The sequence below is a fragment of the Acanthisitta chloris genome, unplaced genomic scaffold, assembly GCF_000695815.1.
Source record: "Acanthisitta chloris isolate BGI_N310 unplaced genomic scaffold, ASM69581v1 scaffold42200, whole genome shotgun sequence".
Lineage (NCBI taxonomy): Eukaryota > Metazoa > Chordata > Aves > Passeriformes > Acanthisittidae > Acanthisitta > Acanthisitta chloris.
The window spans coordinates 1-16652 of record NW_008650793.1 but is presented as its reverse complement, the minus strand read 5'-3'; the positions used below and the strand labels follow the sequence as shown (position 1 = coordinate 16652).

Here is a 16652-nt window from a genome sequence, read left to right as displayed (position 1 = left end):
ACAGCCAGGTTGGATAAGCCTTGAGCAACCTGCTCTGGTGGGAGGTGTCCCTGCCCAGGGCAGGGGGTTAGCACTGAATGATCTCTAAGGTCCATTCCAACCTTTTAATAATTTATGAAACTGTGATTTTACAAAACAATTACGCTTGTTGTGCTGTCACTGCATGTCAAACCCCCAGGAGGCAGTTAGGGACATTCAGTGACTGTTTTGCTGTTACCTTGGTGCAGTTTCTTCATTAAACAATTTTCCTCCCTTGCCCTGTAGGTTCTTCAGAATGAAGATACAGAAAAACCTCTAAGGAAGGTTGATCCACAGCTCTTAAAAATGGCCCTGACTCCTTACCCCAAGCTCAAGGCTGCTCTGTTCCCCTCCTGTACCTCTCATGGGATTTTGCCACCTGACATCTCTCTCTACCATCTCCTGCAGGTACACAAAGTGCTTTTGGGCAGGACAAAAGTAGAGAGAAGCTTACTTGCAGCTAAAGCCTGGAGTGTGGGAACATGTTATTTGTATGGAATCCTTAATTTGGAGCTGAAGTTCATAGCTTCATTCTGAACAGGTTCTTTTTCAGGGGAGACCTTCTCACCCTCTGCAACTGCCTGACAGGAGGTTGGAGTCAGGTGGGGGTTGGTCTCTTCTCCCAGCAGCAGGACAAGAGGGCACAGACTCAAGCTCTGCCAGGGGAGGGTTAGGTTGGGTCTTAGGAAGAGATTTTTTTACAGAGAGAGTGCTCAGGCATTGGAATGTGCTGCCCAGGGAGGTGGTGGATTCACCATCCCTGGAGGTTTTCAGGGTGAGACTGGATGTGGCACTTAGTGCCATGGGCTAGTGACCACAGTAGGGTTGGGCTCGATGATCTTTGAGGTCTCTTCCAACCTGGTTGATTCTATGAAAGAAATAAAGTAGTATCTCAGTACTGTGAGTGTGCAGAGTTTGACCTGAGCAGTCCTGGAATGCCAGAGAGGGAGATTCATGCAGTGTCCAGTGGGGAAGGGGTTTAATATTGTAGAAATGACAATATTTAAATGTTAAAATGCTTTTAACAGTCTGAGGGAAATAAAAGCTGAGAGTTGAAGCACAGTGATGTGAAACTTGAGCTGTCTCAATGTGTTTTGTTTCTAATCTTTCAGTCCTTGATGCCCTTTGATCCCAGGAAGTTGTTTGGTTGGCAGCCAACAAACACTCTTGCTGTGTCAGGTATGTGCCTCAGCAGGGCTGAGATGCTTTCCCAGTACAATAAAACACCTTCCAGTGGAATGATTTGGCAGGTAAAGTTGCTCCAAAGGCCATTTCTTTCAGAAATTAGTGTTGTTTACTCCAGGTGTGTTTTCAGCTGAAATATTGGATTCTTGCATTAAGCTCTTCACAGAAGTGTTTCTGAATATATTATGAGATAGAAAAGGAATGTTTTCTGTTAGGAGCAAGCTGAGGGCCTGAGGAGTGACCCAGAATTGTGATTTCCCAGTGAGAGGTGGAATTTCAGGGGATTTGGATGTGCCAAGCTCCAAACTAGAACAACAGGACATGTATTTGATTGTCATCTCGTGTTTTGTAGCTAAAAGCAATTTTTAATGTTTAATTCAACTGTTTATCAGCTCATATTGATGCTGATATTCTTTCTAGATGCATGCAGTGAGTTCCCTCACTTCTCCTGCCCTGAGCTGGTGAACAGACATGCAGTGATGGAGCGACTGGACTTTGTGTACTACCTGCTGCATGGGCGTCCTGCCTTCGCCTTCGGCACCTTCCTGGTCCAGCAGCTGCTCAAGAGCAAAACCCCCAGACAGCTGTAAGTGAAACTCCTCAAACATTTGTAAGTGAACCCCCAAAGAGCTGTAAGTCTCCTCAAATCTGCCACTCAGAGAGTTGTTTTGAAGCCTTAGTGCAGCACAGAGTGACATTCATCCTCCCCAGCAGCAAACAAGAGGTGAGTGCTGAAATTTTGGGTGTCCTAAGGCCTGTTCAGACCAGCATTGAACAGGATAGAAATGAAGTATCAGCTGAAAGGAGATGAGGTGTGTTTTGAATTAACTAAATTAAATCTAGCAAGGAAAGCAAGGAATGGGAAGTGTTCCTGTTGTAGCACACACAAGTAGTCTCTTCTGGGCTCTGAGCCTCTCGATCACTGTGTAGGAGAAAAGCATCTTTGCTTTGACATTTTCCAAGGTGGCACTTCTTTAGTTGAATTAATAAGGCAAATAATATACTGGAGGTTGAAGGAATTAAGTTCTCTGGCTGAAGCTTCCAAATCATGTGTTCCAAAGGATACAGACAACTTGTACATCTTCAGTATAATAAATTTGCTACTCAATGTATTCAGAATTGGTAGGAGTTACATCAACACAAATCACTTTGTTTCTGGATCGTTTGGTTTGTGCATTAGTCACTGTTTGTTTCTGTTGACCATTTCTATACAGATTGGTTTGATGTGCACAGGTAAAATTGGACTAAAATGAGAACATATGTTGATGTAGAGTGAAGTACCTGATAGCTTGAGAGCAGTGAAGGAGGCAGGAATTTTTCAGTGACTCCTGCAGGAAAACGTCCAGTAAAAACCAGTAGAACCCTTCAGGATACCTTTGTTGCTTAGCACCATCTGCAAATCAGCTTCAGGTTCCTGTTGCTGCAGGGGATTGTGAGCTCTGCAGAGGGATGTATTTGATTAGTTATAGCATCAGTTGCATTAGCTTTAGTCTTTGGTAAGTGTGTGAGGCTTTAGTCCTGTGTGAGGCTTTAGTCTCACACCAACATTTCTTTATGACACTTTTGGTGTGTAATTATCTTTCCTGCTCACAAATCTGAGAGTTAGTAAACCTTGTCATTGGCTGTTTGCATGGGGAATGCTCCTGCTGGAGAGTTGGCTCAAACGGCTGTGTGTTCCTTGTGCCCCAGGATCCAGCAGGCAGGGCAGGAGGCACACGTTCTGGCTCTCTCCTCCTTCAGTGTCCCCGCGGTGGCAGCAGCCTCTGTGTGTTTCCTGGAGCTGCTTGGCCTCGACAGCCTCAAGCTCAGGGTGGATGTCAGAGTGGCAAACATGATTTTCACCTACAGAACCAGAAATGAGGAATCTCATCACAACCAGATCAGAGACTCCTTGGGTAAGGCTGTCTGGGCTGGAACAGGGAGCTGTGGGTTTCTTGGGAGAAGAAGCAGAGAGGGAAGGAAGGAAGGTGCCTGATGGCTCAGGAGTGCAGTGACAGCATCTAGGAATTCTGTCCTGCTCTTATTCCTGTTCCTTACTAGTTGAAGGTGCATTGTGAACCTGTCCTACCAAATCAGACAGGAAGGCTGTTATACCATGCAGCCAGAGCTGCAGCAAGATCTCACAGTCACTGAGATTAGCAGAGATCCAACAGATAGAGATCCAACAGCTGCCTAAGGCTCTGAAATATTGAGTGAGGTTGAACCTAATGTTGTAATAATATAACAGAGAGTTAAACAAAGTCCATTGCAAATCTCTTGTCTCTGTCCTACTTCAAAACTGTCTATAGCTGCAGAGAAATCAGGTGTTCAGAGCTGTAAGGGAATTGAATTTAGTCTTGGAATCACTTCAGAAAGTTGAATCTCTGCCCATAGTCCAGCTGGGGAACTACTGGCACTTCCAGTACTGCCCTTGCTCTGCCCCCAAACAGCATCTCAGGAATGGCTCTGTGTTCTCTTCAACAGTGGAGAAGTTAACAAAGTTGGCTGATGGTGACAAAGCAGCAGCAGCAGCAATTCTTACCTCCTTGGAAGAAGCTTTCTGGGATGCAATTGAGCATCAAGGGATAAAGAGGTAAGTATGACCTGGTTTAAGGGTTATGCTGGGACTGAGCACTGAATTGTGTCAGTTATGCATCAGGTAATGTTAGAGATCAGGACAGGACACTGCACCTGCCTGGATGGGTGGGAGGGAATGACCTCAGGGTGCAGTGTGGAAGCTCCACAGTGCTGGTAGTGCAGTCCCTGGCAGTGCTAGTGTTGCCCTGTGCGGGCAGTGATGGATCTCAGGCCACAGACTGAGTTTAGACATGAACATCTGCATATTGCAGTTCATTACAGCTGAAGCTCTTGAAATCCCCTGCAGGACATGCAGTGACTCCAGAAGGCAGTGGTCCCTGGTCATGCAGTTCTGTAAGCTCCACAACGTGGGGCTGAGCACATCCTACCTGAGGGAATGTGCCAGAGCCAAGGACTGGCTGCAATTCATCATCCAGACCCACCTGTATGGCCACCAGCCACGGGAGGTGAGCTCTCTGGGCATGAGGGTGAGTAAGGGCTAAAGAATATCACAGTGTAGAGACAACAGAAGGTTGATTCTCCTCAGTTTCCAGGGGTTTGGGTGTATCAGGATGCTCCACACCCTCTGACTGTGATAGGTTTTCTCTTGTGGTCACATTGCCCAGCTTTGCTGCTCTTCTCCCCCTCTTGTGTGTGAAAAGCTGGCACAAGGCAGAGGAAGTTGGCTGCAGAGGGATCCAGTAACATAGTTCTGGGAGCATGAAAGCTAAGTGTTAAAGGAGAAGATTAGGAAAACAATTCCCAGTTGGAAGAATTGTGTGATGTTATTAATCAGTAGTGAAGGAAATATTCAGAGAGGAGTGGTTGGAGTGGCTCTTTGAGTGTGAATTGGACAAAAGGTATTTGCCAAGAGGGGATTTAATTTTCCTATTTGATGTAGTTAAAATTATGACATGCTCATACTGTTTGTAAATGGAATTTAAAATCATTTGGTTGCTGCTTTTTTCATGGGAGAGTCACAGATGTTCAGTGGAAGTTTCAATCAAGCCACTTACCTTCCCCTTCCAAACTCACAGTGGGTTTTGTGTAAAGATACTAAAGCTAATTAGAACCCAAATCTTTCATTTCTGGTTTTGAATGTGATTTAAAAGTGAATCAAATGTCACTAATATGTAGAAATTGAAAGCAGTCTGGGAAAAGTAATGTGAGGAAGCTAATTAGGGAATTCCAAGTAAGAGGACACTTAGCAGGATTTTAACTTGGATCTCTTTGTTGTCTTGAAAAATATATAAGTACACAAAAGCACCTAAAACTAGACACTTTTCCTGCTCTGTTGTTGGCAGCACAAGAGGTGACAGAATTGTGTCTCTAGGAGCATTTTAGCTTCACTGAAAAGGATGAACTTCAATATTTTATGAGAAAACTCACACCTACAGAACCTTTTTGCTCTCTGGGTCTCCGAAATTGTTCTAAGAATTCAGATTTGAAGAATGTTTTATGCATCTCTGTGTATTTGATGTCTTCAGTCCTCTTCATCTTCCTCCTCTTCCTCCTCCTCTTCTTTCTCTGTGTTTTTGGCTCTGTTTCCCAGGTCATTCCCATCCTTCAGGAGTTCCCTCCCCCTCTACAAGATCACTTGATGTTGGCCCTGGAGAAGGTTTTGTGCCCTGAGGGCAGTGCTGGCAGCCTGGCCAGGGGCAGATCTGCAGGGAGCCTCTTCCACATCCTCCTGCAGTGCCAGGGGAACCCTAACCCCTCCTGGTACCTCCTGGCTGAAGCTCTGAGGCAGCACGTGCCTATCCTCAGTGTTCTGGCAGCTTGTTTCCCTGTGAGTATGGTGAAGTTAGTGCTCTTCTAGAGAAATAAGCAATAAAAGCTGCTGGTTGTCCATGATTCCATTGAAAGGTGGATCTGCAGTTGCATTAAAAGCTGTTTTTGCTCTCACTTTTTGCAGTAATTGTGAATAATATGGCACATTTCACCAAGTGATCTATACTAAGGTTACGTTTGTCTCTGTTTGTTACAAACCCGTTGGTTATGCCATTCCCAGGATGCAAACATCATCCACTGCCTCTGTGTTTGGATCATCACCACTGTGGATGATGCCACAAGAGCTGAGGCCACAAAGCACCTGCAGAGCTCAGCAGCAGATCACCAGTGGGACCTGAAGGACCTCTCAGTCATCTGGAAAGTCTTTCTAAGAAAGGAGAGAAGTAAAACACTTCTGAATGGCTTCATGCTCTTTGTAAAGGTGAGAGAATGTGGGGTTAGTGTTGGCTGAGTGTATCAACTGGGAGAGGATATGGACTCTAAATCCCTCTCTGTGTTGTAATTTGTGCCCCAAATAATCTGAGTGCAACCCATGGAAAATCCCAGTCAGGGAAGAAAACCTTTGGCTGGAAGTTCTTGCAGTTATCACAAATATCAATACAACAAATATCACACAAATATCACAAATGATCATGTATCAACCTTATACCAGTTTTAGTAAATTAGATCTTTATGGTTCTGGTACTGAGGATGATAAATTCCACACTTATTGAGGGACTCCTAGGACATAATTGTAACTTATTTTTGCACCTGACAGGATTCCCCTTTGCTGCACCTGCTGGAGATGTATGAGCTGTGCATGAGCTGCAAGAAGTACAAGGAAGCTAAAGCCAAACTGGACAAGTTTCAGGAGAGTCTCACAATGGTGAGGAAATCAGTTTTCCCTGAGTGCCATTGCCTGGGGCTGCCCTTGCTGAAGTGATGGACATCCAAGTCACATGTGGGAGCAGTGAGAAGGGAGTGCATGGGTGACCCAGGAGCTGCTTGGGGAAGCAGCAGTGAAATAATATTTCAGACAAAACCCACAGAGCATTTGTCTAAATCACTTTGCTTTAAGTTGGGCAGAGTGAAATAGCATCCTCCTCCCTGTGTGAGCACTTCAGTGTGAGGGTTGGCACTGAGCACTGCTGCTAAATCTGTGGTGAGAGAGGAATAACTCAGGTAGCTGAATTATTTGTGGGTTATTCTCTGCTCTGTGTTGACCAGGGCAGGGCAATTCTGAGCTGATAAACCAGTGCCCACAGGGAGTATCTATTCAAGAAAGAGCTTTTTGAGTGTGTTTGAAAAGCTCAGAAGCCATCTGTGCTGTTCCTGCAGTTTGGGGGTTTGTCAGTGACTTGGAGATTAAATCCCACAGGTTGATCCCTGATTTAGCAGCTGGTTAGGAGGACCAGAGTGATTTTGCACTTGTCACATACAGACGTCTTCAAAAACTAGTTTGGTTCTTCCCTTTCCATCCGTTTTCTAGTTCCCTGAATATGTTGGTAACGCACATTCCATGTCCTTAGTGTTTCTCCCTCCTGGAATTCTAGCTCAGGCCAGCTGTTTCCCTTTACATCTGTCCATTCCTGATCCTTCTTGCATCTTCTCTCTCTTCCATGATTATCAGAGGTCACCTGCTCTAAAATTTCCTACTTTCAGCTCACACATCAGTGATAGATCAGTGATCCCTTGGGAATGGCAGGTCACTGATCCCTAAAGGAGGAGGCAGATGTGCTGCACCTCCCACTCCCAGTGCCATTCCCAACAAAATGCACAATATATTTGTAAAACCAACTCCAACACTTAGAATCCTTTGTCTCCACAGCTGAAAGCTGAAGCAGCAGCAGCTGCAGAGTTCCCTGTGCCCTGGTTGGAATCACAAGCAAAGTTTCTTCTGGAGCTGATGCTGCAGCAGTGCAGAACTGATTATGAGCTGGGAAAGCTCTTACAGCTCTTTGCTGCAGCAGAAAATCCTCTCCTGGATGGTGAGAATTTCCCCTGGGAGGTCTGTGCCCCCTGGCAGGGCTGAGTGCTGCAGAGCAGCAGAGTCTGCTCAGGTTTAACCAGTTGTGTTTTGTCCTCTCAACCCAGGCCCTTATGTGAAGAAACTCTGTGCCCTCAGTGAGACCCTGAAGGATTCCTCCATATCCATCCATCGCTCCATTCTCACCTGTTCCAGCCTGGAGACGTTCCAGAGGCAGTGCACATCCATCCTGGAGCAGCTGCAGGAGCAGGGAATGTTCTGGCTGGCCAGGGAGGTCGCAACTCTGGCTGAGCTGCCTGTGGACAGTGTCCTCACACAAGAGGTACAGTACAGTAATGATGTTCTTCATCCTTCTCTTACTGCCAGGGCTGAGGATGCAATTTCTCAGCCTTCCTGAAACACTGATTTTCCTTCAAATCACTTCTCATTTTAAATTCAAGTGCAGTAAACATGTGTTGGCTGTTAGTGCTGAGCTGCAAAGGACACTAGAACTGTCCTTATTCTCTCAGGTGTTACTTGTGTGCAATCAGCTTTATTTGGGAAGAAAAACAGATGGGTTTTCCCATCCCTGCCCATGGCAGGGGGTGGAACGAGGTGAGCTTTAAGGCCCCTTCCAGCCCAAACCATCCTGGGATTCTGTGACCTGTTTCCTATTGAGACACCTCCCCAAATCCAGTGTTTGGCCCATCAGGTGTGAGGTTTCTGTCTTGGAAAGAGAATTCTTTCATCCCTCTGTGTACTTTTACAGGTTCTGAGAGATCTGCAGCATTTGAGAGACCTTGGGCAGTGGCATCAGGCCCAGACAAGAGCTGAGTTCTGGCAGAAGTGCCACGACACCTTCCTGAGACATTCCATCTCCAGCCAGGCTGCTGCTGCCTTCTTCCTCCAGCAGGCAAACGTGGTGTTTGGCTCCTTGGGGCAGGAGGAGAGAGACAGCATCATGGAGAGACACTTGCTGCTGCCCCTGGCTGGCCACTGGCTGGCCAAGGATGACTCTGTGCCCCTGCAGGAGCTGGAGGAGCTGGAGAAGCAGATGTGGATCTGTCGCATTGCACAGCAAGTGTTGGCAGCCGAGTGCTTGGACCAGTCCCCACCACCCTCCCCTGCTGCAGGGAGCAGAGACCTCTCCTTTGACACCCTGGCCAAGCAGTTCTCCTTCTCCAAGCTGCCTGCCCTCAACAGCCCCAAGTACCTGCAGCTGGAGGCTCTGCCCCTCGGGGAGGCTGAGCAGCCCCTGAGTGGTGCTGAGCAGAAGGCTCTGCGGGGCCTGGTGGGGTCCCTGCTGGATGAGGGCAGCGTGCACGAGGCCACCAGAGTCTGCCACCACTTCCACCTGGCCCACCGGGACGTGTCCCTGGTGCTGCACTGCAGGGCTCTGGCCTCGGGGGAGGCTGAGCTGGACCAGCTACACCCGGAGGTGCAGAGTCTCCTGGCAGCAAGGGCAAGCATGGCCCAGGACAGTGCAGCTCAGCCAAGCAGAGCCATAGGCAGTGAGTAACTGGTCCATTCAGTCACTTGGCACCCAATACCTTTGTTGGCTTCCACTGGATCCTTCCTCTCTCATTGCAGTGTTAATTCCCCTAAACCCTCTGCGGGAATTGAGCTTTTCCTGACAGTGTTGTCTCCTTGGCTCATAAATCCTCTCATGAAAGGGACTGAAGCCTTGCAATACTCATTGCCTCTGTGTGCTCCAGGCATAGAGTTTCTGGGTGCAACTTCTGTAGTCCCCAAACCTTTAATTCCTCATAGTTCTCAATTCTCTTCTGCTAAAGCAGCACTGAAACCCCATTTCTGCTCCTGCTTTTGGAATACTCCCTGGTAAATCTTTTTCTGTGGAGCTGAAACAAGGAAGTGCTTTAATTAATAGATTTCTGTGACTTCATTGTGCATTATAAAAGGTTTAGTGTTTGTTATTAATAGCTATAAGGCTGAGAATGTTTGCAGTCTTCCCTGTGAGTGTGAAAGTTCTCAGCTGGGACATCCCTTTCCAATATGTGTGTAAGGCTGAACAGACACAGAAAAGAGTAAGTGAAGCCTAAGCCATCAGAAAGGCTGAGCCCTCAGGGAGTTTTGTATCTGAGCTATTCTTGTGGATATTTTGGCTTATTTGTGTTCTGTGCCCTAAAACTTACACCCAGAAATGAAAACTCACAGATACCAGTTCAGTTTCCAAAGGTTGAGAAAGTGTTATGGAATTGCTACAGATTTGGGAAGTCTTGTTCCAAGTGTGAGGCTCTTTGGTTGTTATCTGTCCGGATGAGAAGGGAATTGATAGGTGTTTCTGTCTCCAGCATCCAGCCTAGAAGACTGGACACACCTGGTGGCTCCATCTCCAGCTGAGCAGGTCGTGGTGTGCCTGAAGGCTCTCACAGAGGAGTGTGTCCATGGCAGGAGCTACTGCAGGCAGGTCCTGTGCCTGTACGAGCTCTCCAAGGTATGTGTCTGTGGAGAGACAGGGACTCTCTGGCTGTGCTGGGGCTTTATGGAAGAAAGGACAAAGGGTGATGAAGGTTCTCACTGAGCAGTGACTGAGGAGTTCCAAGTGGTTTGACCAGGCAGTGACAGAGCAGCAGCACTTGGTTTGTGCCTCTGCTCCTGGGCCTTGCCAGTTCCCATCAGCTCACTGCAGCTTCCCCAGCACCTCCTCAGGACACAGAACCCCTTTGTGGGTGTTTGCTCCATGTTTTGTGTCACAGCATTAGTATTTCCTGAAAAAAAACCCCAGCAACATGTGCTGAAAACATTAGCTTCATCTTTGTTGCAGAGGTCATTGGGTTTTCCTGCAGAACCTTTCATGGCTCAGCCGTTCCCAGCGAGAGCTTTAGGTCTGAGGTACTGAGAATTGTCATGGCCTGGTCCCTCTCATCCCATGCACATCCTCCTGGCCTGCAGTTGGGTGTCCACAGTTTGGCACTCAGGGTCAGCCAATGTGTTCAATTCATTTGTGATTAATCTGTGAGGTTGTGATATGTTACAGCAGAGGATTTACAGAGCCTCACCCAAACCCTTCCAACGGGAAAACTAACTCCTCTCCTTCACTGAGAGTTTGTAGAGAAAAGGAGCCTCACAAGTATAATCTATGCAGTAAATCACAACTTTCTGTTTGGGAGGAAATACTTGTGTCTTGTCGGTATTTGAGGTACTGAGGTTTGTGTTTGGTCGGGGAAGCACTCAGAGCTCTGCCATGCCTGGAGACTGTGCCTGGCAGTGTCCTGCAGGGCAGGGACCCTCTGGGCTGGGCTGTCCTGACTCCCCTGTGTCCCCCAGGAACTGAGCTGCTCCTACAGCGAGATCTCAGCCCAGGACCCCGAGAAGGTGCTGAGGGCCATCCTGTCATCCCATCAGCCTGACAGGGCCAGGAGGGCCCAGGCCTTCATCTCCAGCCAGGGGCTGCAGCCTGAGCCCGTGGCACAGCTGGTGGCCGAGCAGGTCCTGCAGGAGCTCTTGGCATCTGCAGAGGGCAAAGGTAGGAGAGAGCTTTGGCCTTGGGTTTTGGGGCTTTTGCCTTGTCCATGTGGTGTTTGTGTGTCTGAACACAGCCACTTGGGTGCTAACTGCAGTCGCCAGTGCTTAGGCAGCTCTGGGTGTGGAAGCCTTGAGTGCCTTACCCAAGGTTTTACACGTGTTTATTTGTAGCTATTTTTGTGCCCAGAGTGGTTCTATTTATAAGTAAAGGTTTATTTATATTTAGTAGTCAAGGTTTTGTTTGTATATATTCTATATATCTGACAGGTTAGTGGTTGGACTCTGATCTTAGAGGTCTCTTCCAACCCTGGTGATTCTGGGGTTTTTTTTTTGATGGATGTAAATTTAATCTTTCTCTCAAAAAAGGATTAATTGGTTGTTTTAACCATAATCTTTGCAGCCTTACATCATCCAACCTGGGAACAATGATGTTCATGTCTCTGTGCAAAGCATGACCAAAGGGATTCCTTATATTCCTTTCACTTTGGGAAACAAGGGACAGAAATGTGGTTGTTTGGTAGGATTTGGTTAGGTTGAAGGGGCAAAGAAGTAGCTGATTGTTAAATTTGAGCAATAAGGTCTTTAGGATTGTATTCCCAAATGCTCAGTGAGTGTGGCTGAGTCACGTTGGTTGGTTTTGGGGGGTTAATGAATAACAGAACTTGTTGTTGGGCACTGGTGCCATGACTCCTGTGTGTCCCAGGGCAGAGACAGGCTGCGAGCCCTGCAGCAGAGAGCCAAACCTTCCTGCAGCTGGCCAAGCTGTGCCAGGATCACACCTTGGTGGGCATGAAGCTACTGGATAAAATCTCCTCTGTCCCTCGTGGGGAACTCTCCTGCAGTGAGTAAATCCAGATCAGCCTTGGTTGGACCAGGGTGGAACTCACATGTGGTTTAACTTGACAGCACAAAGGACAAAGGCAGAGCTGAGGGAAGTCTCCACTCCTGAGCTCCAGTTGGGTGTTGGGTTGACAGAGCTGAGTGTGTGCACAGACTCATGGTAGAAAATTGTGACATACAGATAACTAGATTATATTATTATTGTATGGATATTGCTATAGATATTGTTACACAGATATTGTAGACATGACCTATAGGTAATTACAGATATAGATATAACTAATCATGTATTGCCTATGTAATAGCTATATTAGATCTCTAATATAGATGTCTAATAAGAAATCTGTACAGACAGTGGAAATACAGTAGATAAGAATAGTAGCTATAGTGTTACTTATATCTGTGTATATCAACTGTCTAACAGTAGATGCACATAGATAATAACACATGGATGTGTTTTATATGTATTTATGTTGTATATGTTATACCTGTGTTGTACATGTCATACAGGCACAGAGATAATAATACATCTGTGTGTTAGTATTGTCTGTGTACATCTGTCTACTGCTAGAGATACACAGGTAATAGTAACACACAGGGAATTGTGTTGCTGAAGTGCCAGTTCAGTTTCCAAACAGCAAACAGAGGTTTTTGTGCCAGGAGCAGGGAAATGCAGGCAGGGAATGGCCCAAACTGCTGGAGGAGGAAGTTGTGACTCCATACACACTAATCAGTGTTAGGAATGGAATGATTTGTCCATCCCAGAGGCAGAACTTGTGCCCTTCCTCTCCCAAGTGGAGGTTGTGTGCAGATGTGGGCTTACTGCTGGAGAGAGGCAGCAGTGAACTGCCTCAGCTTCCACCTGAAGACCCAGGTGCTTCTGTTCTTCAGTTACAGAGCTGCTGATTCTGGCCCACAAGTGCTTCAGCTTGACCTGCCACATGGAGGGTATCACTCGAGTCCTGCAGGCAGCAAGGCTGCTCACAGACCAGCACTTGGCTCCCAAGGAGGAGTATGGCCTGGTGGTATGTGTCTGGGGGCACAGGGGCTTGCCCAGGGCCTGGGTGTGCTTGCCCAGCTGCTGAGGGAAGGGTTCCCTGTACACTCTAGCAAGTGACTTTGCTGGGGACAGTGTGGGGAGTGGGTGGGTGATGGAATCATAGAACCATGGAATCCCAGGATGGTTTGGGTTAGAAGGACCTTGAAAATCATTTCATTCCACCCCTGCCATTAGCCCAGGTTGCTCCAAGCCCTGTCCAGCCTGACCTGGAACACTCCCAGGGATGGAGTCCCATCACCCACCTCTGGGTGACAGATTGTGGGTGCTTGGCCTGCTCTGTGCAGGTGATGATTTTTATGTCCAAGAAGCTCTTAAAGGACTTCCCTGGAAAAACAGATGTGGAGACAGTGGAGTGGGGAGGTGGAACAGTGCAATAAACTAGAGTGGGAATGTCAGAGTAACTCAGTCACTGTTCAGATGTGCTGATCCGTGTTCCTGGGCTGTTGGGCAGCTTTAATTCTTCTCCTGAGAGGACTCCTGGAGCCTAAGACATGCCCCATGTGATGGTTTCTGTGCCCAAATGTTCCCTGCCCATTTGGATTGGGTAAATGATGTCCTTTCACCTCTCAGTAAAAAGCTGCACTAGGTGGTTTGAAACTGAACCCTCCACGCTCCACAGGAAGTCCTGCAAGGCTGCTGTGGCTCCCTGGGCTGGCTCTGCCCCAGCACTGCCCTGGAGGGCACAGCTGGAGCTCAGAGCTGCCCTGGGCCCCACAGGTTCGGCTGCTCACAGGCATTGGCAGGTACAACGAGATGACTTACATCTTTGAGCTGCTGCACCAGAAACACTACTTCGAGGTGCTCATGAGGAAGAAACTGGACCCAGTACGTGGGGAGAGGGGAGGGAATGCTCAGGGATGGGTTTTACACGGGGTGGAAGTACCTGGGGGTTAGTACAGGAGTGCAGAACTGCTAGTCAAGTTTCATGGCAAGAAATCAATTCTGGGCTTTTTTCTGGTTTTAGCTGAACCATTTTTGTCCCATTAGTTCAGTGTTGGAACTTCAGACTTGGCACTGGCAGAGTTTTCATGTCCTGCTTTGCTTTTACTTCCAGTTAGAGTTCCACGGGGGTTTAAAAGCCATAAACACTTACAGCTTTGTTTAAAATAACTAAAGCCATGAAGAAATGTCCCTTTTTGCAAGGGAAGCAATGCACAGGTGCTGCATTTCACTGCACCTGAGCCTGGTGTGACTTTGGGTTTTAAAGAGTCTAGGCAATGCAGTGATTCCTTTTGGAATATTGTACCAGAATTGCTTGTGGGTACTGAAATGTGAAGTAAGAAAAGCTGTTCCAGTGTAATTCTGTCCTCCTCCCCCAGAGTGGGACACTGAAGACAGCTCTGCTGGACTACATCAAGCGCTGCCGCCCTGGGGACAGCGAGAAACACAACATGATTGCTCTGTGCTTCAGCATGTGCAGGGAGATAGGGGAGAACCACGAGGCTGCTGCCTGCATCCAGCTCAAGCTCATCGAGTCCCAGCCCTGGGGTGAGTGCACGAGCAGCACAGGCACACAGGGGGTTGGGGGAGGCCATGGGAGGGGTGAAGGCACTTTGGTTGTGCCCTCTGACACCTGGTAAATGGCACAGCCTGCAGAGAGGCTCCTGTGGGCCAAGCTGGGGGTCCTGCACTCCTGCTTGGGGAGGTGTTGGCTCCCACCATGATGTGGCACTGCTGTGGTCCTCACGTGGGAGGAGGTGAGACCACGGCTGTGTTTGCCTCACCCTAATAGGGTGTGACATGGTTCTGTGCAGAGTTGTGTGTCTGAGGTGTTTGGGTTATGTTTGTGCACGTGTTTAACGTGCCCTGGGTGAGCTCTGCAGAGCTGTGACGGTGCTGGGGGCACTGGGAGCTCTCCACTAGGCAGTGCTGGGGCAGCAGCTCAAACTGCAGCTGTCTCAAGCCGTTTCTGGGTTGATCTGGTAAGAGTCAGTGCTTGGATCTGCCACAAGTGGTGGTAGAAGTTTCTCTCCACTTCCTCAATCACCTCAGCAGTTGCAGCAGCAGCTCTGGTCCATAACTGACCAGGCAGCAGGTTCCTTCCTGCTTTTTTTAACACAGCAGTGTTGGTTTGGTCTGTCGCTGCTTTCTTAGACAACAGCAGGGACAGGCCTGGTCCCAGGAGGGATTTCTGTGAGGTACTTTGTCAGCTTTATGAGTAATTGCTTATTCCTTTTCCCCATTTCAGAGGAATCTCTTCAGGATGTGGCAAATTTAAAGAAGTTGCTGCTAAAAGCTCTGACTCTCTTCATTGATGCAGCAGAAAGTTACTCCAAGGTAAGGTGGGATGGGATGAATGACTAATGTGCAGCATTGGGAGCACAGAAGGAGTGAGCTGAGCTGGAGAACACACAGGGGAGAGCACAGAGCTGCTCTGGGGAGGATGAGCAGCATCCTGGCCCAGGGGAGAAGGAGCCATGAAATCTCGTGCTATGCCAGCCCCAGGAGCACAGCTGTATCTCAGAGCAGCACACTGCTCCCTGCTCTGGCTTTAGCCCCAGGGTCCCATTGGGTTCCACTCTCAGGTTGCAGTTGAGTTCCCCAGTTTCAGGGTCCCACTGGGCTCCCCAGTTTCAGCCGGAACAGAACGCGTGCAGTGTATAGCAGCAGGGGTGGTGGTGCTGGAGGTGTTGGTGGGGAGTGAAGCTTCATTACACTGATGGGACATGGTCAGTGAGTGCTGCCAGGCCCCGGGCGGCGCTGGGCACGTTGCTGCTCTCGGCCCCGCTGAGGCTGCTGTGCTCCACAGGACTCGTGTGTGCGGCAGGGCCTGCGCTGCCGCCGCCTCACCAAGCTCATCACCCTCCAGCTGCACTTCCTGGGCACGGGGCAGGGCACGAGGCTCATCAACCTCAGCAGGCAGGACCTGATGGACACCATCCTGGGCCTGCCCAGGTTCTACCAGGTGAGCTGAGTTCCCTCCTCCATCCTTCCCTCAGAAAGGGATGTGTTCTGCAGCAGGTGCCTGAGCACTGTGCCCCTGTGGGCTCTTCTCAGCTCTTCCACATAGCCACTGTGTCCCATGGCTCTTATCCCAACTCCAAATCCCATGGTACACACGGGCCTGGAGTGCCAGGACAAAGGCTTCCCACTGCCAGAGGGCAGGGACAGGTGGGATATTGGGAAGGAATTGTTCCCTGTGAGGGTGCTTGAGGCACTGGAATGGATTGCCTGGAGCAGCTGTGGCTGTTCCATCCCTGGGAGTGTTCCAGGCCAGGCTGGATGGGGCTTGGAGTAACCTGGGCTGGTGGGAGGTGTCCCTGCCCATGGCAGGGGTGGGATGGGATGATCTTTAAAGTCAACTTTCCACCCAAACCATCCTGGGATTCTATGATTCTATAATATTGCTGCAGATGGGATCAAGCTTGGAAACATGAGCACATTCCTGGTATTCCCAATGCTCCCAGCATTCCTGGATGCATGCTGCCATTGTGCAGGTGGGACCTTGGCTCTCAGTGACTCTTGTCTGCTGTGAGCCTACCCCAGAGCCCTGAAATCTGACCTACACTGACACCCACCATTGTGGACATTTGGAAATCAGAAAGAAAAGGTTTTAAACTCTGATCTTCCTCTGATGCCTTGTTCAGGGAATCAGGAAGGTTATTTGCAGTGCTGTGTTACCCTCATAGTCTCTGCACTACAGCTGCTCTCAGGACAGCACCAAGAGCCAAACAGAAGTCCTGGAGCATCTCAGGTTCTCAGTCTAGGATGTCTCTGGAACATCCTAGAACAGCATGTTCTCTTATGAACAGTGTGGTCAGCAGGACCAGG

At 48.5% G+C, this 16652-nt stretch overlaps 1 protein-coding gene across 1 annotated transcript in view; it reads left to right on the top strand.

Moving 5' to 3' along the window:
• SPG11 (spastic paraplegia 11 (autosomal recessive)) overlaps positions 1-15786 on the top strand; it is a gene marked incomplete at both ends in the record, with an annotated part of 28029 nt that extends 12243 nt beyond the window's left edge. Inside the window, 20 exons of the mRNA XM_009070003.1 lie at positions 265-426; positions 1131-1197; positions 1624-1789; positions 2893-3098; positions 3667-3775; positions 4067-4226; positions 5312-5548; positions 5771-5971; positions 6308-6415; positions 7358-7517; positions 7624-7838; positions 8265-9006; positions 9808-9950; positions 10784-10982; positions 11685-11822; positions 12713-12846; positions 13599-13706; positions 14201-14369; positions 15070-15158; positions 15631-15786. Of these exons, the coding sequence (XP_009068251.1) occupies positions 265-426; positions 1131-1197; positions 1624-1789; positions 2893-3098; positions 3667-3775; positions 4067-4226; positions 5312-5548; positions 5771-5971; positions 6308-6415; positions 7358-7517; positions 7624-7838; positions 8265-9006; positions 9808-9950; positions 10784-10982; positions 11685-11822; positions 12713-12846; positions 13599-13706; positions 14201-14369; positions 15070-15158; positions 15631-15786 (3669 nt within the window). The remainder of the gene's footprint in view (positions 1-264; positions 427-1130; positions 1198-1623; positions 1790-2892; positions 3099-3666; positions 3776-4066; positions 4227-5311; positions 5549-5770; positions 5972-6307; positions 6416-7357; positions 7518-7623; positions 7839-8264; positions 9007-9807; positions 9951-10783; positions 10983-11684; positions 11823-12712; positions 12847-13598; positions 13707-14200; positions 14370-15069; positions 15159-15630) is intronic.
• Positions 15787-16652: the final 866 nt, after the last annotated feature.